We start from the raw sequence: 22,262 nt of genomic DNA, 5'->3' as shown, positions 1-22,262 counted from the left end.
CATATATATGATATATGTGTATGTCGAAATTATTTTAGAAAATAGTTTTCACCAAATCATAACAGAAATACACTCTTTGTCTTTCTCTATGTCAACTTCCATAAAAAATAAGTGAGATACACATTATCTAATGAGCGAGTCTCATGTGAGACCGTCTCACGTATCTTAATCTGTGAGACCGTCTCACGTATCCTAATCTGTGAGACGGGTCAATCCTACCGATATTCACAATAAAAAGTAATATTCTTAGCATAAAAAGTAATAATTTTTCATGGATGACCCAACTAAGATATTCGTCTAACAAATACGGCATGTGAGACCGTCTCACACAAGTTTTTGTCTTATCTAATTGTGTTTGAATAGGGAGATAAACACTCACAGTATAATATAGACTAACACTATAATGTGAATACTGAGATGCCAAATATTTTTCAACTTGATTTGCTTTTAAAAAGCTTGATAATAAATGCAAGCATAATATTAAAATTGTAAATGTAAAAAGAATGATTGCTACAATGTGTATTGCACTAACTTAACATAATTTGTATATAAAATAGAGTATTTATTTCCATACAAAATTAGCACAATAATTTATAAATGCGCATTATTTCCTATATACAACCAACACATATATGAGTAGGTTTCTTGTGAGACGATCTCACGAATCTTTATCTGTTATACGGGTCAATCCTACCGATATTCACAATAAAAAATAATACTCTTAGCATAAAAAATAATATTTTTTCATGGATGACCCAAATAAAAGATATGTCTCATAAAATATGACCCGTGAAATCGTCTCATACATGTTTATATTTATATATATATACAGAGTATGCATAATGTGCATGCATACTTATTTATTTTTCATTTCTGTACAACGGAATGATTTAGTTGACTAGAGCATAAACAAAAAATATTATAAATTTAATATTTTGCGGCTTTAATTTTGTGATATAGAAGCAACCAAAAAACTTTTATTCTAGAAGCAATAATTGGATGTAATAATCGAAATTCACATGTCAAACGATTTTGCTTTTCAAAAAAGACAGCCGATAATTTAGAGCCACGCATTTGAATTCCAAAAATCCAGTTGTCTATATTCCTAGTCACATACATCCCACCTCCCCTAGTTCAATATATAATTATATTATAACTAATATATTGATTTATAATTTGATTAATGTATATAAAAAAATTAAATAAATATTTAAAATTTCTCATTTGACAATGAAAGTTCTGTTTCCACAGTGTGTGTAAATAGGGTGAGTGTTGTGTGTATCAGAAAGTAGGTGTTGTGCGTAGGTGTTGTGCGTAGGTGTTGTAACACCCACTTACAACATGCAGCGGAAGTTTCAGTTTACGAAGTTAACACACAACTTGAATTATACTAAAAATAAGAGAGACGAGATATAAATTATGCACAAGTATCAAATACTTGTGCGGTGCCTCAGGGCAAAATAATTCACTAGAAAAACTTGTAAGTTTATAAAAACCAATACTAGTGAAAGAATCAAACAACTCCCTTATAAAGGTGAGTAACAAATTGCATCCTAACCCTCTAACAAACCGTATAACAAAACTATATAGGATGCATCAACTGAGAAGTGTCAAATCTTCAAAACTCAACACACTAATCAAAACAGTGATTAGGTGTTATCGACGGATGTGGTCAGCACTTCACAGCAACACTCTTATTGATGACACGAGACTCCTTGACTCAGAAAACGTCTCTTCGTTAGAAATTCTCTTCACTCGTGTACACAACCCTCTGTATCTCCTTCTCCCTCTTTTATGCTAACTTGTCTTCATATTTCTATAAAAATATCGAAAAACAATTTTATAAGGAAACAAACTCTTTTGAATCAAGGATATCATATCTTAAAGATCATATTATATCTTGAGGATATTATCGGTCATATATATCATAATCTCATATCAAATATAGAATCTATATGAGATCATATACTAAATGTCTAGAAAGGCAAAACAAAAAGATATAAAAAAGAAAATTAAAAAAAGAAAGATGACAAGGAATACGATTCTTTTCAGACAAGAACAATTACCTTCCTCCCATGGATGATTATCTCCTTCATGTAGAGTATCAAATGATCGTCAAAATGACATCAGATTTTTGTAATTTATTATAACTTTTAATTGAAAAAATAAATAAATAAATACAAATTTTTTCAGAGAGGAAAAAAATAATACACGTGATCTTATGTAACCGGCATTCTAATCAAAGTCTCTTCGAGTACATCTTGTTAAAACATACTTAAATTCACAAAAATAATATCAAACAGTCTCACGGGTCAATTATGTGAGACGAATATTCTATTTGACTATTCATGAAAATATCTTATTTTTTTATGTCAAAAATATTATTTTTTTTTTATCATAAATATGGATTTAACACGGCGTCTCATAATCAGGGCCGTACCTCCTGTGAGGCGAGAGAGGCCATCGCCTCAAGGCCCAGCCCTCACAGGGAACAAAAAAAAAATCATTGGTCTCATTTTGTTGAGGCATACACCTAAATAATATGTATATTGGACATTTTTTTAAAAAAAATTAGATATTGACATATTGAAAACATGATTAAATATGATGATTATGTTCACTGGGATTTAATCAAATTATGTAGACCCAAAAAATAAAGTTACACGGCTCATTAATTAATTTTTTAAAAATTTTGTATGCATAAAATAGTAATGTTAGTCCAATACATTTATTATATTATCTTGTGTCAATTCATGTTTAAATTTTATACTTTACTTGTCGATTATTTGGCCTCTTTTCTTGAATTTATGTAGTTGAACCCATTTCAAAAAATAAAAAACAAAAAATTGTGATGGTTACATATTACATATCTTTATTTTCTATTTTCTTGAATAAAATATTATATTTATTATTTAAAACAAATCATATATTTTTATAATATTGATTCATTATATTTATCATTTTGTTATTTTGATAGTTTATATTGATAAATTTCAATTTTAGCAACATATCTTACTATTTTTGTCAATTTCAATCTTTTTCCAATGTAATTGTTCATATGACACTTACGGTAAAACCATGTTGATGTTGTGGCGTATGAAGAAAAAAATCGCAAAGAGATAAATATATAACTCGTAAATTATATTTTCTTTATATATATTGTTTGGTTATTTTTAATTTACAAACTGAACTTTACGGTTATTAATCACAACAAGATTTTTTTTTAACATATCACCTCATGTCCTCTGAATCACAGGTACGGCTCTGCTCATAATATACCTAATCATTTAAATTTATATATATTCTCAAATGATTTTTGAGATAACCAGAAATATCTTACTTCATAGCACCATTTTTGTAAAATAGATCAAATATCATGGGGGTTGATGGAGATAGAAAAACCCAATTTGGGCACACCTTACTTTTGATGACTATATGTATATGTATATGTATATGCATGTATGTATATAACAATCAGCTTTCTTGCAATTCCCCAAAAAAGGTGCAAATCTCCGAGCATGAAGAAGATAACATATTTTTACATAATTTGTGTCCTAATTTTCTTGACCGAATCTCATGTGTGCCACTCAATAAGATGCAATCCCCAAGACAAGAAAGTGCTCCTCCAGATCAAAGAATCCTTCGGCAACGCCTACCACTTCGCCTCGTGGGATCCCGACACTGACTGCTGTTACTGGTACATTGTCAAATGCGACCGGAAGACCAATCGGATCTCCCAGTTCAACCTCTTCACCGCCGACATCTCCGGCCAAATCCCCGAAATCATCGGTGATTTACCGTACCTCGAATCCGTGACCTTTCACAAGATTGCGAATCTGACCGGCACAATACCACGTTCCATCACCAAGCTGACTAAGCTCACGAGCCTGACAATCAGTTGGACGAACGTCTCGGGCCCAATCCCATCATTCCTCGGTGAACTCAAGAACCTGACGTTTCTTGACCTATCGTTCAACAATTTCAGTGGTTCGATCCCTCCGTCGCTGGCTGAGCTCAGAAACCTTGGCGGGCTTCGGTTAGACAGGAACAAGCTCAGCGGCAGCATACCAGACTCGTTCGGGAACTTGACGCCGAGTCTGACTTATCTGTGGCTCTCGCACAATCAGCTCTCGGGGACAATTCCCAGAGGTTGGGGCGAGTTGCCTTTCGTATCTATCGACCTGCAACGAAATAGGCTTGAAGGGGATATTTCGTTCTTGTTCGGGAAGAACAAGTCTATACAAGTCGCTGATTTCTCGAGGAATCTGCTGCAGTTTGATTTCTCTAACTTGCAGTTCCCCGACGACTTGGGTACGCTGGATTTGAACCACAACAAGATTTACGGGAGTCTTCCGGAGGATTTGGTGAACCTGGATCGGCTGTTTCTGAATGTCAGCTACAACCGGCTTTGCGGCAAGATTCCGGTTGGCGGGCAGCTGCAGGAATTGGATTACACTTCTTATTTTCACAACAGATGTTTGTGCGGCGCACCGCTGCCGGATTGCAAATGAGGGTGGAACGTTGTTGACTGCTCAATTGTGTGACGGAACTCATGGAAATAAATAAGCTTCATGGAAGTTTGTTTTGTTTCAACTCTAAATATGTTGATGTCATTAATAAATCATATTTGTGAACTATTTATCTCCTAATTTATTTGCTGATATTTATAAAGAGGGAGTCTCATGGGAGACCGTCTCACGGATCATAATCTGTAAGACGGGTCAACCCTACCCATATTCACAATAAAAAGTAATACTCTTAGCATAAAAAGTGATACTTTTTCATGGGTGACCCAAATAAAAGATCCGTCTCACAAATAATACCCGTGAGACCGTCTCACATAAGTTTTTGTCATTTATAAATTGTTTTTTTTAATAAAAAAAATGTGCTGGAATTACTACGTTTATTTTTTTTATATTATGGGTGAGTGTTTTCTAACTCGGGCCCTTGGACCCGAATCAACCCGATAAACTAGACTAACTCGATTTTTAATTTTTTTAAAAAAAAATTAAATAAAAATATTTTAAAAATATCTCTCATATATATGTCTATCAATGATGTGACACTCGTCTATATATTATTGCATCTCATTGATAGAAACATAAATTTACACGATTGATATATTTGGAGACGCGTTTTTGGATTGAGAAGTCAACTTGACACTACCAATGGCCTCAGTGTTCAGTCCACCAAATAATTATAAATTTTTATTTTGAGAGTAAATAATTATAAAGTTTTGGTTTCTTCATTAAGGGCATTTACATAACACCCACCACCTCATCAAAAATCGTAAGGTCCACATGCCACATACACATTACATTAACACATCTATTCTCCCACATTCATTTTAACATTCACATTCATTATTTGTAGGTCCCGCTGTCCACTCATTCATCTTACTCTTAATTTAAATTAAATATATTCACTTTCTAATTTTTTAAGAAATTTGAATTATTATTATTTTATATTAATAATAATATATTTTAAATTTAACATTATTTTTTAATTTATTTTAATTTCCGAAATTTTTTTTAAAACATACAAAGTTGAAATTTAAACCAATACATTAAATAAGGAAAATTCATCACGTGTGTGGGGTCCGCGTGGAGCGACGGGTTTCAAAAATATGTCGCAAATAGCGACGGTTTTATAGAAACCGTCGCTAATGAGCGAATTTTTTTTTAAAAAAAACCTGACACAGGGGCGTTCATACATATGAACGTCCCACACTCTCTCTATGGCGTACCATTCACATTGGAGAGAGGGTGTTAAAGGGGTGTTATAACACCTCTTTTAACACCAATGCAGATGCTCTAAGAAGAGACGAGTTTATAAATTTTAGTATCATACACAATACGTTTGATACCTCCTCCGATTCAAATAACATGTAAAAGTATGAACAAAATGATAGCTTCGCAAATCATATATTCTACAACACTCGTTGCGATTTTAGTCTTTTATGTTGTCAAAATTTTGTTTTACTCTACCCGAATCTCTTTTTATATATATAATTTTAACCATTTTTCTACATAAACATATATATATATATATATTGTGTTAAGATTGAAACTGTGACTTAGTTCAATCCCAAAAATTAAGTCAATAAGAGATGATTATTATAGTTCATATAGAATTTTCAAGAATTTTATCCAATCAATATTAGATAACTAATACATATATATATGCTAGACGAGACCAACCTTAGTGGGGTGACATTCGATGATGGAACCAATATTTTCAATTAAATCAGTGGGTGAGGTGGTAGCGAGAGATGATCTGTTCACCGGTTGAAAGAAGTAGGTATTTTGTGAGTCGATATTATGAATTTTTATATGTGAGACCGGTCAACCCTATCGATATTCACAATAAAAAAAATAATGCTATTAGCATAAAAAATAATAGTTTTCATAGATGACCCAAACAAAAAGACCGTCTCACATAAGTTTTTGTCAGTTGAAAAACACATAAATTAAAAAAAAAAATTAGGAAAGGGGACCCTTCGTCCATTCGTTTTCTGAATTTCCTGTTGCCAATATAAGAATTGCTCAATAAATAAATTAATAAGAGTAACTATTGCTACGACGAAAATTAAATTTATCGACCCTTAATTATATTTTGATGCAAAACATAAAAAAACGAGATTTTCTTAAATAGACTTCACACAGTTACCATACTGAATTTTAGCTTTCAGTTAAATTAATTTATCAAAATAGTCTTTTTATCATATCAAATTTACATAGATATCCTCTATTATTTTAACTTCATTCACCATCAATTTCTTTATCTCAAACTTTTTATTTGATTTTCGCAATTTCTCGAATAATCTTATAAATTCCATGCATTTGGACATAGCTTAGTGATAATTTAAGATAATTCTTTTGTCGAGTGTCATTTTTATGCATTTTATTTTTTGAAGGTTTGTTGTGCATATTCATAAACTGTTAGCATGAAATACAGTAGAGATTTAATTGAGACCATTAGATTTTTTGTTTATATTCATGTAAACTCACATTGATGTAATTATTACGTTTCATAACCATGGTGATTGGTGATTTTGTTTATATTATTTTAGATGAGCAACAATTGTAATCAAAATATTATAACATTGGTGGTTTCGTATGCAATAATTCAAACCAACAGTTCATAATTTTATTAAAATATGTTTATTGATATAAGTAAGTAGTATTAAAAAAATTAATATATTAAAAAATTAAATAAAACAGAACAAATGTTAAATCAACTCTTAAAAATAAATAATAGATTATTAAACAAATTAATCACAAAAGGCAAAAACTTGTATGAGACGGCCTCACGGGTCGTACTTTGTGAGACGGATTTTTATTTGGATAATCCATGAAAAAGTATTACTTTTTATGCTAGGAGTATTACTTTTTATTGTGAATATGGGCAGGATTGACCCGTCTCATGTGAGTCCGTCTCACAGATTGACATGAGACCGTCTCACAGATTGAGATCCGTGAGACGGACTCACATGAGACCTACTCATCACAAAAATGGAACATGTGTTTTAATAATAGTTATATTACCAAAATCAATAATTCGATGAAAAATGTGCTAAAATTACCACCGACGGAAAAAATAATCGATCATGTAATTTTCTATATTTTCAAAAATATCATAATGATATTCTATTCACTTTACTGTATATAAAATGAGGTAACAAAAGCAGGAAAAATAATACAACCAAACATGAACATCCAAGTTCTTTACATTCTTCCCCTTCTCATTTTCTTGTCCGAATTCCATCTCTCTCACTCGGCAAAATGCCACCCCGAAGACAAGAAAGTTCTACTTGCAATCAAGAAATACTACAACAACGCTTACGAAACGATCTCGTGGGATCCCAGCACCGGTTGCTGCGGCTGGAACAGCGTCTCGTGCGGTGAAAGGACCGACCGGATCGATGGTATCGACTTCTCGTACTCCCCCGACATCACCGGCCACATCACCGAGCTTTTCGGAGATCTCCCCTACCTCGAATCCTTGAGTTTGCACAAGATCCCGGGTCTCATCGGAACAATCCCACATTCCATCACCAAGCTGACTAAGCTCAAGAGCCTCATAATCAGTTGGACGAACATCTCCGGCCCTATCCCATCATACCTCGGAGAAGTCAATAGCCTGACGTTTCTTGACCTGTCGTTCAACAACTTGAGCGGTTCGATCCCGCCGTCGCTGGCCGAGCTCAGAAACCTTGAAGGGCTTCGATTAGACAGGAACAAACTAAGCCAAAGCATACCTGAATCCTTCGGGAATTTAACCCCGAGTCTGCAGTATTTGTATCTCTCACACAACCAGCTCTCCGGGACCCTTCCGAAAGGATGGGGCGACCTGCCTTTCTTGATTGTGGAGCTCCAACGAAACAAACTTGAAGGAGATGTGAAATTCTTATTCAAGAAGAACAAAGATATACAGCGTGTCGATTTTTCGAGGAACCAGTTGGAGTTCGATATGTCGGATGCCGATTTCCCCGAGAGCTTGTTTAACTTGGATTTCAACCATAACAAGATTTACGGGAGTCTGCCGCAGAGTTTGGTGAAACTGGATAATGCTCATCTGAATGTGAGTTACAACAGGCTTTGTGGCAAGATTCCGGTGGGCGGGAGGCTCCAAGAAAGGGGGTACTCGGCATTTTTCCATAACAAATGCTTGTGTGGTGATCCGTTGCCCGACTGCAGCAAGCATTAGTAGTCGGAATTATGGTTTCAAATTTGTATTTTTCTTGATGGTTCAAGAAAAATAATAACTGTATTTTCTTGAAATATTATTCGCCTTTGGAACTTATGTGATGAATAAAAAGTTGTGTTGTTATGATTTTAGTGAAAATAAAATATATATTTTAAATATTACTATTTATTAAAAAAACAATTGTACACAATTTATACTAATTAAATTTAATATCGCCATGATATGTTTTTTCAATTTAATACTAAATAAATTCTAATACTTAATATTATATAACAAAAAAAAAGTATATTTTCATAAATTTATGAACACACATACACGTGAAGAATAGTTAATGTGAAACAATCAAACAAACATGAGTACGACATTTGCTTTGTCCTTTGTGTCCAACATCGAATATGGTTTAAAAATAGGTCTATTGTAAGACTGTCTCATAAATTTTTATCTATGAGAAGGGTTTATCCTTATGATATTCACAATAAAAAGTAATACTGATTACTCTTAGCTTTAAAAATAATATTTTTTCATGGATAACTCAAATAAGAGATCTGTCTCACAAAATATGACTCGTGTCACCAAACCAAGACAAATTTTTGTAATGGTTTAATTGGACTTTTAGATTAAATAAGCAAAATTTTCGGATGGATGGCATTTGGACCACGAGTTTAATGCGCTATTGGTTTCTTTGTTGGATCACACTTGTAGAATCATACTAAATAATGTTCAATTCACGAGGACTTGTACTTCATATGCCATTTCATATCTCGATCTTGTGATCAGTGTTCTAAAAAGCGGTAGGCGATAAGCGAGTGGTTACTAGGCGGGGCCTAGGCGGTTGTCTAGGCGGTTTTTTTTAAAGCTTAAATTCATTAAGTGGTTCATGAGTATTATGTTTGTATATGAAATATATATTATTATAAAATTTAAAATTGTAATAATAAATATATATATTAATAAATTTTTATATATGAATCATCCACATCAGTTTACTACTTTACTACAACCGTTGTACAATGAAAATTAAACCGTCTAGGCGGATTTTTAATCCACGTCATAATTTGTTTTTTTTAAGTGTAAACCGCCTAGGCGGATTTTTTATTGTAAAATCGCCTAGGCGGTCCGGACGCTGCCTAGGCAGTCGATTAATATGGTGGCGCCTAGAAGTTTCGACTAGCCTAAAATCGGGGCGATTTTGGACCGCCCAATGCCTAGGCGGTCCTAGGCGAGGATTTTTAGAACACTGCTTGTGATTAATTACTTCTCTGGTCTGAAACCCAAATTTTAACATTTCACTCACTCTACTAAAAAAATAACTAAATCAAATTCAATCTTCCCAGCAAAATTATTTTCTTATATATATATATATATCACTAATTGATTTCTTTTTCAAGAACAATCTTTTTGTGATGATCCCCATTTTTTAAGCACTGATCGTGTAAAAAAATAAAACTCAAACCTTATTTCTTATGGAACATCCAATTCTAAGCTCGAATTTTCACGAACTTGACTCGTATGATGGCGACTCATGAACATGAAACCTTCGTGCTCATGAACTCAAGATTTCAGCTAAAGAAACTCACTGAATTATTGTCCTAAAAATAAAAAATAAGAGTTGGACTTCGAGGAATCGTGTAAGGCTGATCTTTGATATTCCATTTGTGGCTATAAATATCCTCAAATATGGGACAAAAATGACACTCAAAATCTTTCAAAAACCTCTCCAAAAAGTAAAGTTGTTCGGGGTGCCAAAACTCGTGCATACCAAGCCCATTTTTTAGCAGCAACGAGACCAATTTTAAGTGGTTATTCTACAAATTTTATACATAACCTCGAGCAAAACATTGTCCAAGTTGGTCCGAGAAGGTCTAGTCTCGATCAACCTGCGTTCGGATCACTAGAAGCAATTCTGGTTCGGTACTCGCAAGCAACACGTTTGCACGGTTTTTTACCTGATTACGGTAAGTGAGCTTATATATGTTGATTTTTTTTCCTTTTCTAAAAACTGTATATTTTATTGCGAGATCGGATCGAAAAATATATAATTTCGAACATAGTTGATCTTTACTTGTAAAAAAAAAATAAAACTTGTAACATAAAAATTAATATTTTTTATGGATCCGATCGAATAAAAAATCTGATTCACAAAATTGTAACACAAAACAATACGATAAAACACGAGTTTTTTTGTGTCATATCAGAAGCGTAGAACATGACTAGTGGATTATATTGTCCGTGCCGATATTGACATTTGAATTCAAATTTAATTTCTCCTACACCGAATATATTCTAGAATTTATAATTTTTTCAGGAGAATTGATTGATCGACTTATACCGAAACATCGATAAACGATTAAAAAATGAAAAAAAAAAAATCGACTCTTCAAATCATCCAACTAATTAATATCAATTATCTAAAATAAAATAAATTGAAGTAATTATAAATTAAAAATAAGTTTTTTTTATTATAATTATAATACCACATCTCTTTAGTTTTGTTGTATAATAAAAAGATAGATGGATATTTTATTGACTTCACACATATTTGGGAATCATGAGCGATGTCATTTGGAACATAAGTTTAAAATTCAATAAAAAATGAATATTTTCGTACAAATTAAACACAAAAACTAAAGTGAAATCGCTTCACGAGTCGATATTGTGACATGACTCCCCAACCCGACCCCGACATACCCATGAAAATTATTATTTTTTACGTCCAGATTAGTATTTTATACTACAATATTGTACTATTTTTTTGTTAGTTTCACGTTATGAAGAAATATCATATGATGTACGCTGAATTAAGTTAAAAATATTATTCTAGTTTTATTTGTTTCCTGTATTGGAAATATATCCAAATAATTCTTTATTCATATGCTAAATCAAAATTAACGAATTTTCTAAATAAATGTTATCTAGATTATGTTATATACAAAGTAATTTTTGTTCAATATTTTTTTTGCATATAAAGATTATGTTATGCAATTCTTGAAATATAAAATTAATTAAAAAAATACTTTTATTTTACATATTACTTGTCTAAAATTTCATTGACATCATCAATCATTGTTCACAGCAAAAGAACGTTGTATCAAGAAAACATTAATTTAATCGAAAACTAGCCGTTGGTCGAACTAGCAACGGCTATTTCTCTTACAAATATATCGCCAATATTTTTCAGCAATTTCTGCTCTCTGCAAATCGATTCTACCTCCAAAACCTTTTCCCATTTCATTCGTTTTGTTGCAAAACTTTGAGCTCTCAGCGAGTTTAAAAAAAAAAAGAAGAAACTCAAGATGAACGATTTGATGACAAAATCCTTCACAAGCTATGTCGATCTTAAGAAAGAAGCCATGAAAGATCTCGAATGCGGCCCGGATCTCGAATTAGGCATGACCCAAATGGACCAGAACCTCACAGCGTTCCTGCAAGAAGCGGATCAAGTACAGAAAGAAATGAACTCGGTCAAAGAAATCTTGCTCCGGCTTCAAGAATCTCGCGAAGAAGGCAAGTCCCTCCACAAGCCTGAAGCCCTCAAATCGCTACGCTCCCGCGTGAATGCTGACATTGTATCGGTGCTGAAACGGGCCCGGGGTATTCGGGCCAAGCTGGAGGAAATGGACAAGTCCAATGCCGTGAGCAGAAGGCTTTCGGGCTGCAAAGCGGGCTCTCCGGTGGACCGGACCCGTTCGGCCGTAACGAACGGGTTGAGGAAGAAGTTGAAGGAGTTGATGATGGAGTTTCAGGGGCTGAGGCAGAGGATGATGAGCGAGTATAAAGAAACTGTGGGGAGGAGGTATTTTACAGTCACTGGGGAAAATCCCGATGAAGAAATTATTGACAAGATCATTTCAAGTGGAAATGGAAATGGTGGTGAGGAATTCTTATCTAGAGCAATTCAGGTAATTTTTTGGGGGTTTGTATGAAATTTTATGAACTTTACATCGATCTTGATTCATTTAAAGCGTGATGATCTTGAATTTATCGATTGTTTAGGAGCATGGGAGGGGAAAAGTGCTCGAGACAGTGGTGGAGATACAAGACCGGCACGACGCGGCCAAGGAAATCGAGAGGAGCCTACTCGAGCTCCACCAGATCTTCCTAGACATGGCGGTGATGGTGGAGGCGCAGGGCGAGCAGATGGACGATATCGAGCACCATGTGACGAATGCAGCACAATATGTAGGTGATGGGACTAAGAACCTAAAGACAGCAAAGGAGTACCAGAGGAGTAGTAGGAGGTGCTTGTGTCTTGGGATCATACTGCTACTTGTGCTCATTCTTGTTGGTGTCATCCCCATTGCTACTAGTTTTAGTAAATCTTAAATGAGATATCGGGTTCGAGGTTCGCGTAGATGCGAGTCGAATCGAGAAGGGATTCGACTCGAGATTCATTCTTTGTTTGTTGGCTGTGGCTGGCTCGCACTATATTATGTGAGCCTTGTATCATTTTGGGTTTTGTGCTGAAAGGGTAAATGGATTGCTTGCTTATTGTGAAATGGGGTTATAACTTGAGGTTGAGAACATATAAAAACATATCATAATTTTTTTTTTGAAAAATAATTTACTTTAGTTTTTTTATATTAAATATTTTTTTTTGGAAAAACAATTCAACAAAATTGAAATAATTTCCAAAACAAAGATGCAAATTTTTTCAAATCAAAAATGGATTATATTTTCTCTAATTCATCTAAAAAAGAACATCTTTTTCTTTCAAAAAATAATAAGAGAAAAATTGATGAATTTGGTTTTGGTTAGATATCTTTTCTACTTTTGATTTATGTCTAAAAAAAATTCATTATTTAGATACTTGATCTTTTTTTTTATCCAATTTTCACCATAGGTGTTGAAGTTATATTTTTTCCTTGGCAACAAATAAACTTTGAATTGTAGGTTTTGTCACATTACATATAACGTGGAATTTCAAATACAACTTGAATTTTATTTTAGGGATAATGAGTGCATCTTTCCTTTCACATCCATCGATATTTATGTCTGTTTTACTCTATAAAATCTCCAATTTTCTGAGATAAGTGAAGTTATTTTGCAACAAATGCATATTCGAGCCGCTTCTTATCTATATCTAGAATTTATCCAATAACCCAAACAGAAAAGAAAAATGAAAATCAGACATGATTAATTTTTTAAGTGTCAAGCAAATTTCATTTATCACTCTATCATAGAAACTAAAAAGTTTCACCAAACAAATTAATAAAAAAATGTAAAAAAAGAAAAAAAAAATCTGCCCGCATGGGCTTAGCTCAGTTGGTCAGCAACAATAAATCTTGGAACAATGACCAGGGATCGAGTCTCGCAAGCGGCAGTGTGGGAGTTAAGTTCTCTCCAATGAGAGGGAGCTCCTTGTGCGCAGCGTAGCATAAGGTCTAGCTGCTGTTGGTTGGCTGAGTCACCATGATTTACCTCCTCTCACAATCCTGTCGGGCCGGGAGTGAGAGGCGCCTAAGGTGAGCGATTTCACCTTTGGAACAAAAAAATGTAAAAAATCGAAGCACTAGAAAGATGTAAAATCAAAAAATTGAAAAACACACCATCCAATTTCGACTGCTATAGAACCTTCGACTAGATTATCACTTGTCCACAAAATGAGTGTCATTTCATTGGTGGACACAAAAATAAACACAGTTGGTGAATAATATAACAAAACTATATATAGTACAAATGATAAAACATTGATTGATTACTCATTATTGATTTGTCAAATTTTTGCTTCAAGTTATACAAAGAATTAATGTCATGTAAAACGATAATATCTAAATATTGATTTATCATCCTTATATTATGTAACATTCATCAACGAGCCAAACAATGCATAAACTAGTACAGATATTAACAAGAAAGATGAGAGTGGAATTCTACTTATCTAGTTGGAAAATTAATCGAACTAGTTATAAAAAAAATTCCTCAAAAACCAAAAATTATACAAGAGGCATCGCGTGTATTCGATTATGTCACGATCTTCACTAGAACTTTAACTAAACTTTTTCCATATTGAAAATTCATAGCTAATTGAATATTGAGATAATTGTTATATAATTGAGTAATAGTCGCACCATGGAATGAATCTTTTACTGTTGACATTCTCACCGTAGAGGATGATGTGGTAAATAAAAATTAATTTCAAATTTATTGTAGACATCTTCACAAAAGAGACTGTGATGTCGTTTTACAGCAACAATCACAATTTTTTCTTTTTTTTTCTTTTTTTGTCTTTTTATATATTTTAATTAATACTTTCTTTTTTGACCTTTTTGTGTATACATTCTAATTTTTAAAAAGTATTTTCTATTCTCTTTTTTTTATCTTGTCAATTTTTATTGTATTGTTTTTTTTTGTTATAATTTATACTTAACTTATATACTGTATACTAATATACCAACTGATTAAATATGTCAATATGGAAAAAAATAATTATATATTTTATTCTCAAAATAAATAAATTCAGTAGTTAAAATGAAAATTTGTGAGTGAGTAAAAGAAATATTAAAACAAAAAAACTCAAAAAAAAATTAAAACTAAAAAGATTTAAATAAAGATAAAAAAAAAACTTTTTAAAAATGTGTTTTTTGCCACAGATCCCACAGTAGAGGATCCATTTCCGTCGCGCCACGCAGTCACGCACCACCCATTCCAGTAAAGAAAATGTTCGTCAATCTATCCACTCTCCTCTTTCCTCTATGCTTCGTCGCTTCTTTTCCCCTAATCTTATCTCAGAAACATGAATATGACTCGACGATCAAAACCATGGAAGAGTTTTCTGGGTACCCTTTTCAGGAGCACGGTTTCAAAGATTCGTCATCCGCACTTTCAGTGGACATACAAAGTTTGCAGAGACAGGTTACCCTTGAAATCTTCGAATATGGAATTTATTTATTTGAGCGGGGTTCTATTGTAAAGATTTAATCTTTCTCGATATCTTGGTCTTCGGGAAAAGATTTCAGATTGTAAGTGAGAACGAGATGGACCGGTGCACTTGGGCAATTGGGAATTTGGATTTTAGTGTCAAACTAGTGATCTTGGTAAAGCTTTTTATATGCTTGGCTTGAAAGTGGATTTAAAAATTAATTTTGGCTAGCCTTGGATCTAAAATAGTTGGAAGCGACTGTATGCAGTTCGGGTATTTGGAATTTTGATTGTGGAATCATGAAGATTCTATCCCTGGCGCATTTAAATAGCTAGATTATTGATTTTTTTGGAAAACGTAAGGTTGTATGGTATGCATCTTATCTTGCTATTAGAGTGCAAAATGTATGTATTGAAGTAAAAAAAGAAAAAGAGAGAGTAGTTCTTGGTTGGTATAACCTTAAATGCTGGCATATTAATACAAATATGTAGCTCTTATGAGCCGTAAATTGTGTTTTTGAAGCATGAAAATGTATTTTTTTTGTGTTCCTTTCTTCCTGTTGCAGTTTATTTAAAAGATACGGATCTTAATCTGCCTTTGTAATTTTAAAATATTCTAGATCGATGAGCTAGCAAGTTTCTCGGATACGCCTGCACCTTCGGTCACTAGAGTCCTTTACAGCGAGAAGGATGTGCTAGCAAGGAGGTAAAAAAATAGAACATAACTAATTATGTGCACAAATTTAGTTTAATAGTCTGCATTATGTATATGCCTTGGATTGGTCATGCAACAATAGGATGCTTAGTTGGACCAGTCAATTGATACACGCTGTGCTATGTGGTCTAAAATGTTACTTTTCCTGAATTATGATGAACAGGTACATTAAAAACTTAATGGGCCTTGCTGGTCTATCTGTCAAAGAGGATGCCGTTGGAAACATTTTCGGTCGCTGGTAAGTCAAAATTCATTTACTTCATTCCTTGTTGCTCTATACCAACTTTTGGGAAAACAATAATATACCAACTTTTGGGAAAACAATAATATACCAACTTTTGGGAAAACAATAATTGTCACTCTTGTTGTGTACAACTGACTAGGTGGCTTACTAATTGAAATGTAGTATTTTGGTCATCATACAATTTAAAATATTTGAATTCAATCACCTTTACCACTTGTACCTTTTGGTACAACATGACAGTTTTTCTTTGGGTTCATTTGACAAGGCATCCAACCGTCGACTTGCCTTCTTCAGCATGAAATAGAAACGATCTTGGTTCCCTATTCCTTCATTAAACTCTAGCTCTTCAATGCAACTTTATTTGGTTTTATGCAGGGAGGGCTCTGAGCCTGAGATTGCTGCTGTGTCTACTGGTTCTCACATAGATGCGATACCATACTCAGGGAAATATGATGGAGTTGTTGGTGTTTTGGGTGCCATAGAAGCAATTAATGCACTGAAACGGTATGCAGGTGATTGATCCCTATTTAGATTCATCACTTTTTGCTTCTAGTATATCTTTGTTTGTGACTAGCAGATTTCGAAAAACAACTAATTACTTTGGCTCATTGTAGTTATGCTGCTGCGAAATTCTTTCATAATGTGAATGGATACATTAAATGATCTCTTTTTTTTTTAAATCAAACCAAGCTATAACAATGTTTCTTCTTGGACAAGAAGTTGAAACCAAATTGACCTGACTTGGTAGCTGGTCCTCTACCTTTTCTTATGTTATTATAAGAGCCTAATTACAGATATCACTGGTTATTGCAGGCTTGCAGCAACAATTTCAAATTATGAAATTATCCTTTGGGACGTTAGCATCTATGTCGCATGGTTACGGGTATGAGTATCGTATCGAATACGATATGTATACGACAATACAACAAATTTTGAAATATAAACATGCTATGGATAAGACGATACGACAAATTTTATTATCGGCATGTCGTATCTATATCCATGTCGTATTCGTATCCGATACTTCAAGAAAAGAAATTAGGATTATCCGTACTACGTAGATTAGGATTTGTCAGCTACCGTTGGTAAAGCTAGAATAAACCTAAATATTTGATATTAGTTTCTGAAAAATAAATGACAATGCAAGTCAGTGGATGAACTAATGTATGCAGACAATGCCATAGTCCCTCAATTAAAAATTTTACCTTTTTTAATGTGTAAATTTTTTTTTTTAATTTGAGAATTACACATGTAAAAGCAATTAGTTGGATATTTGACTATTAAGATTTAGATTGTACGAGCTTTTTGATTTATACTTTTCTGATTCCGCGGCCTCGTCACTAATTACTAGTTTGTTTTAAGATCTCATTTCATTTTGTATAATATTAATGAAACTTAAAACAGGTTAGGTTTTAAGCCAAAGAGGTCCCTGGAGGTGATCATGTTCACATCAGAAGAGCCTACGAGGTTCGGCATCAGCTGCTTGGGAAGGTTAGGACCAAAGATTTTCTTAATCGCAATTTTCAAAAATGTTATAGGACCTTTCACTCACATTCTCTTTAACCACCAAGTCACCATCTATCATTAGACTGGTAGATTTATGATCTTTTTTAAATCTTTATAATTTTTTTTTGTTGTTTTTGATATTTCTTTTATTCTTATTGATTTTGAGACTCTCCTTAAATTTGCAGCCGGTTATTAGCAGGAAGTAAAGAACTGGCAGAACGTCTCGAGACGACAGTCGATAATCAAGACATATCCTTTTCTGATGCTGCAAGATTTTCTGGATATGCACACGAGGATGTTTCTACCGTGTTCCTGAATGAAGGGCACTATCATGCTTTCATTGAATTGCACATAGAGCAAGGTCCCATTCTGGAAGAGGAAGGTTAGCCTTGTCAAAAAATGAAAAGGATGTTCATTATTTTGATAATGTGTACCATCATCCCTTCTGGCGAGGGTTGATCTGCACCCTCAAATTAAGAAAATTGAAATAGTATCTAATTCTCTAAAAGTTTTCAAGTCTTGCCTTTCAAATCATTTATTTATCACCCTTATCCTCAATTCTAGCTCCACCCGTAAATTGCCGGCTGTCGCATGTTAATCTTGTTTGTATTTTTTTAGGTATATCCATTGGTGTTGTGACTGCAATTGCATCACCGGCAAGCATTAAAGTGGATTTCGAAGGCAATGGAGGCCATGCTGGAGCTGTTCTTATGCCGATGAGGTGATGACATCTCTTGTTCGATTTGCATATGCTATGTTTGAATCTAAGATTTTATCAAGAGAAAGTCGGATGGAACTGATACCTATCACATTGTCCGTGATAGTAAAATCAAATTCAACTTTTAAAATACATTAACATATACTCGATGTGATAAAAATAAATAAGTAAATTAATTTTTTTTTAGCAAAGATACATTTTTGTGCACACACATTTTCCCGTTTTCTTTATGATCAATCAAACAAATAGTAGTTTGTTCATTGACTAAAAATGCTTTTTATATATATATATATATATATATATATATATATATATATAAACACTTTCTTTGGACGGATAATATATGGCACTGAGATTTTTTGTCTCTGTTTGTAGGATAGGAATGAAAAGTTAGACAAAATGCTCGATTTTTTACAATTCTCAACTAAAATGTGGATCTGATTTAAATATCCTAAGTTTTCCGGAGCTTCAATGAATAAAGCAACTGCTGAAACACAAGTATCCTTGAGGGGGTTTATCCATTATGGGCTCTGCCCGATGTTTCATTTTAATTATTCTATGGGAATAATTTAGAGTATGAGTGTTGCATGTTAAAATTATTTGGAGCAGAAATGACGCAGGACTGGCAGCTGCAGAGTTGTCCCTGGCTGTGGAGAAACATGTTCTAGAATCAGGATCCATCGACACTGTTGGAACAGTTGGTAAGTTTTCTATTATTCGTTAGTGAGTCAGTCAGTCAGTCTGGTGTGGTTGTTTCCTAGCGTAACAGTGGGGGTGCAAAAGAATAGAACTGGTTTTCAAGCTCTCCGAGTTAGCTCGAGCAATAGTAATTTGTAATTAAATATATGTGTGCGAACTAAGGTTGAACGTCTTCTAAAGTTTTATCAGAATTTGGCCTGAATGTATGCTGAATTTAAGGTATTCTGGAGTTGCACCCTGGAGCAATAAACAGCATTCCGAGCAAATCACATCTTGAGATTGGTACAAAATGTGATTCTTGATCTTGTGTTGAACAATACATAATCTGCTTCAACGTTTGAATATTTTATCACATGTTCTTTATCCATTCAAGATACTAGAGACATCGATGAGAAGCGGAGAAACAAGGTGATAGAAAAAATCCATCAATCGGCTCTTAACATATCCAGAAACCGTGGTGTGAAACTATCCGAGTTCAAAATCATAAATCAAGATCCACCTGCGTTGTCTGAGGACTTGATCATTAAAGCTACTGAATCAGCTTGCAAGGAATTAACTCTATCGCACAAGAAGATGATCAGCCGAGCTTATCATGATTCCCTATTCATGGCAAGGTCAGACTCTCTCGTTTTTCAACCATTATCTATGCATCAATTGACCTTTTTCACCCAAAAATTTTGCTTAATGACTTTATTACAACATATTTGGTTACCTTCATCTTATGCTGTTGCAGAATATCTCCAATGGGCATGATCTTCATTCCATGTTATAAAGGTACTTTCAAGCTCTTTATATAATCGAGCATTTGCTGCTGTTCCAAATAAACGACAGTAAATGAAATCTATGTTGTATCGAAAGCATAGATATATGGTTACGAGGATCACTTGTCATTGTACTTAAAAGTCTTGTACCATAGTGCCACATTGGGAAGCAGGGTCAATTAACCTTAAATCATGCAAGTCCAACAAGATCTAATAGCAATCAATGTATCTAGTGTTCACTTTTCCAAGATTAGGACAAACAAATTTCATATGTTTAAAGTAGGAGGTTTGAACATATTCGGCATCTGCGATGATCTTCTACCTTTGATGTTGTGGTCAGGATACAGCCATAAACCCGAAGAATTTGCAGCTCCTGTCGATGTCGCAAATGGGGTTAGAGTGTTGGCTCTAACACTGGCCAAGTTGTCCCTCACCTGATATTTAATTATTTATGATGTTGCATGTATAATCTACGCTACGCATGTAATCTTGGTCTTATTCAACACATGTGTGCGCATGAATTTCATTAATTGCAAGACAATCATAAACTTGAGCTCTAGAAATCAAAATCGAGCTCGAGCTAAAGAACCGAGTTTAAGCTCGCCAACTCGCGAGTTGGCTTATGTGTTTAAATCCATGAGTTTGGCCTGCAATCTCGAGCTCTTGAATATGTCAATACTCTCTATACAAAAAATAATTAGAAATACTTCTGTTACTAAGCATTATTTCACAAGTATATTGGCGAGCATAAACTATAAGTTCTGCTTGCATGTTTTAGCTCTTGAATATGTTAATATGCTCTATGTATAAAATAATTTTAAAATATTATGATTACGATGATATTATATAATATCATGTTAGTATTTTTCATATATATATATATATATATATATATATATATATATGTATGTATATGTATGTATGTGTGTGACACTCACCTATCGGACGTGATGAAATATAAAAAAAATTCATATTCAATAGGACATAAATGTGTACCGTGGGTGTGCAATATACAAAACTTACATGCGTGTGTGAGAAGTTTACATTTTAATTAAAGTTATCTGAAATCTTTAAGCCATTACCTTACCTTGAAAATGGTATAGTCATGAAATTTTAAAAAAAAAATATTACTTATGAGTCCAAATTAAGTTAATTTGTGTTAAATGAAGGGAAATTAATGTGAATAAAGTAAAGGTGGGGTTTATCAAGAAGGTTAGGGAAGAGTAATCAATCAGAGGAAATAATGGACCCCAACTGCCTTTGTCTCTCATAGTTCACACATTCACATCATTTGACAATCCAACTTCTCTTATCGTTAAAGTGTCCAAAATAATTATTAGATGTAAACTGCAAATCACGCATGATTATTATTTCTCTCAAGTATTGAAAATAATAATGATAATGTAAAAACTTGTGTGAGACGGTATCACGAGTCGTATTTTGTGAGATAGATATCTTATTTGGGTCATCCATGAAAAAATGTTACTTTTTATGTTAAGAGTATTATTTTTTATTGTGAATAACGGTAGGATTGACCAGTCTCACATATAAAGATTCGTGAGACCGTCTCATAAGAGACCAACTCATTTTAGAGGAACAAGAAAAATATGCGACCCAAAAACTCTCTCAAACATTTTTTTTCGATTTTTGTTATTTATTTTGTTTTGTTGCTTTAACAAATTATATATAAAAAAAATCTTGTGAGATCTCACGGGTCAATTTTGATAAAAAAATCTCCCGAGTCATGAAAAATATTATTTTTTATGAAAAATATGTTAATTTTTATGATTGATATGAGTCGAATCGATTTATCTGATTAATATGAATATGTAATTTTAATAATCTCTTTATGTTGTGAAAAAGTAAAAATTTATGTTAAAAAGTAAAAATCTCAAACTCTCAAAATTTACCAAATTAAACACTTTATAATATTTTTCTCTCTACTCAATTGTGATTTTTTTCACAAATGAGAGATCTATTTATAGAGTTTCATTACATATAATCCAAAAAATAAAATACATCATTACATACATCATCACAAACAAATTTCTA

The 22,262-nt window shown here is 33.3% G+C and overlaps 4 protein-coding genes across 5 annotated transcripts; all 4 read left to right on the top strand.

Moving 5' to 3' along the window:
* Positions 1–3,465: 3,465 nt before the first annotated feature.
* On the top strand, positions 3,466–4,637 carry LOC140821424 (polygalacturonase inhibitor-like). The gene has a single exon (XM_073181914.1). It carries the CDS (start codon positions 3,519–3,521, stop codon positions 4,509–4,511), a length of 993 nt encoding a protein of 330 aa, XP_073038015.1. The 5' UTR covers positions 3,466–3,518; the 3' UTR covers positions 4,512–4,637.
* A 3,049-nt stretch (positions 4,638–7,686) lies between these two features.
* On the top strand, positions 7,687–8,867 carry LOC140821428 (polygalacturonase inhibitor-like). The gene has a single exon (XM_073181916.1). It carries the CDS (start codon positions 7,711–7,713, stop codon positions 8,707–8,709), a length of 999 nt encoding a protein of 332 aa, XP_073038017.1. The 5' UTR covers positions 7,687–7,710; the 3' UTR covers positions 8,710–8,867.
* Positions 8,868–11,875: 3,008 nt separating this feature from the next.
* On the top strand, positions 11,876–13,240 carry LOC140821420 (syntaxin-related protein KNOLLE). Its single transcript, XM_073181907.1, has 2 exons — positions 11,876–12,608; positions 12,703–13,240. Exons 1-2 carry the CDS (start codon positions 12,003–12,005, stop codon positions 13,030–13,032), a joined length of 936 nt encoding a protein of 311 aa, XP_073038008.1. The 5' UTR covers positions 11,876–12,002; the 3' UTR covers positions 13,033–13,240.
* Positions 13,241–15,303: 2,063 nt separating this feature from the next.
* On the top strand, positions 15,304–20,752 carry LOC140821422 (ureidoglycolate hydrolase). 2 transcript variants are annotated; one of them, XM_073181909.1, is made up of 12 exons: positions 15,304–15,561; positions 16,188–16,273; positions 16,446–16,520; positions 16,902–17,030; positions 17,931–18,017; positions 18,218–18,414; positions 18,651–18,753; positions 19,360–19,451; positions 19,669–19,731; positions 19,823–20,063; positions 20,183–20,223; positions 20,551–20,752. In XM_073181909.1, exons 1-12 carry the CDS (start codon positions 15,367–15,369, stop codon positions 20,646–20,648), a joined length of 1,407 nt encoding a protein of 468 aa, XP_073038010.1. In that variant the 5' UTR covers positions 15,304–15,366; the 3' UTR covers positions 20,649–20,752. The 2 variants fall into 2 exon arrangements, with proteins under 2 accessions (XP_073038010.1, XP_073038009.1); XM_073181908.1 differs by having other exon boundaries at positions 16,902–17,038; positions 17,936–18,017.
* Positions 20,753–22,262: the final 1,510 nt, after the last annotated feature.

This window comes from Primulina eburnea, unplaced genomic scaffold, assembly GCF_022965805.1.
Source record: "Primulina eburnea isolate SZY01 unplaced genomic scaffold, ASM2296580v1 ctg567_ERROPOS1000000, whole genome shotgun sequence".
In the NCBI taxonomy this organism is placed as follows: Eukaryota; Viridiplantae; Streptophyta; class Magnoliopsida; order Lamiales; family Gesneriaceae; genus Primulina; species Primulina eburnea.
This window is presented reverse-complemented; position numbering and strand designations above follow the sequence as displayed.

What these genes read in the sequence shown, in the direction of transcription:
- LOC140821428 (XM_073181916.1), top strand. Translation starts at nt 7,711, where the DNA reads ATGAACATCCAAGTTCTTTACATTCTTCCCCTTCTCATTTTCTTGTCC.
- LOC140821420 (XM_073181907.1), top strand. Translation starts at nt 12,003, where the DNA reads ATGAACGATTTGATGACAAAATCCTTCACAAGCTATGTCGATCTTAAG. An exon ending in TCTTATCTAGAGCAATTCAG is followed by an intron (nt 12,609 to 12,702) that starts GTAATTTTTTGG and finishes TCGATTGTTTAG; the next exon opens with GAGCATGGGAGGGGAAAAGT.
- LOC140821422 (XM_073181908.1), top strand. Translation starts at nt 15,367, where the DNA reads ATGTTCGTCAATCTATCCACTCTCCTCTTTCCTCTATGCTTCGTCGCT. An exon ending in GGAAACATTTTCGGTCGCTG is followed by an intron (nt 16,521 to 16,901) that starts GTAAGTCAAAAT and finishes GGTTTTATGCAG; the next exon opens with GGAGGGCTCTGAGCCTGAGA. An exon ending in CGACACTGTTGGAACAGTTG is followed by an intron (nt 19,452 to 19,668) that starts GTAAGTTTTCTA and finishes GCTGAATTTAAG; the next exon opens with GTATTCTGGAGTTGCACCCT.
- LOC140821424 (XM_073181914.1), top strand. Translation starts at nt 3,519, where the DNA reads ATGAAGAAGATAACATATTTTTACATAATTTGTGTCCTAATTTTCTTG.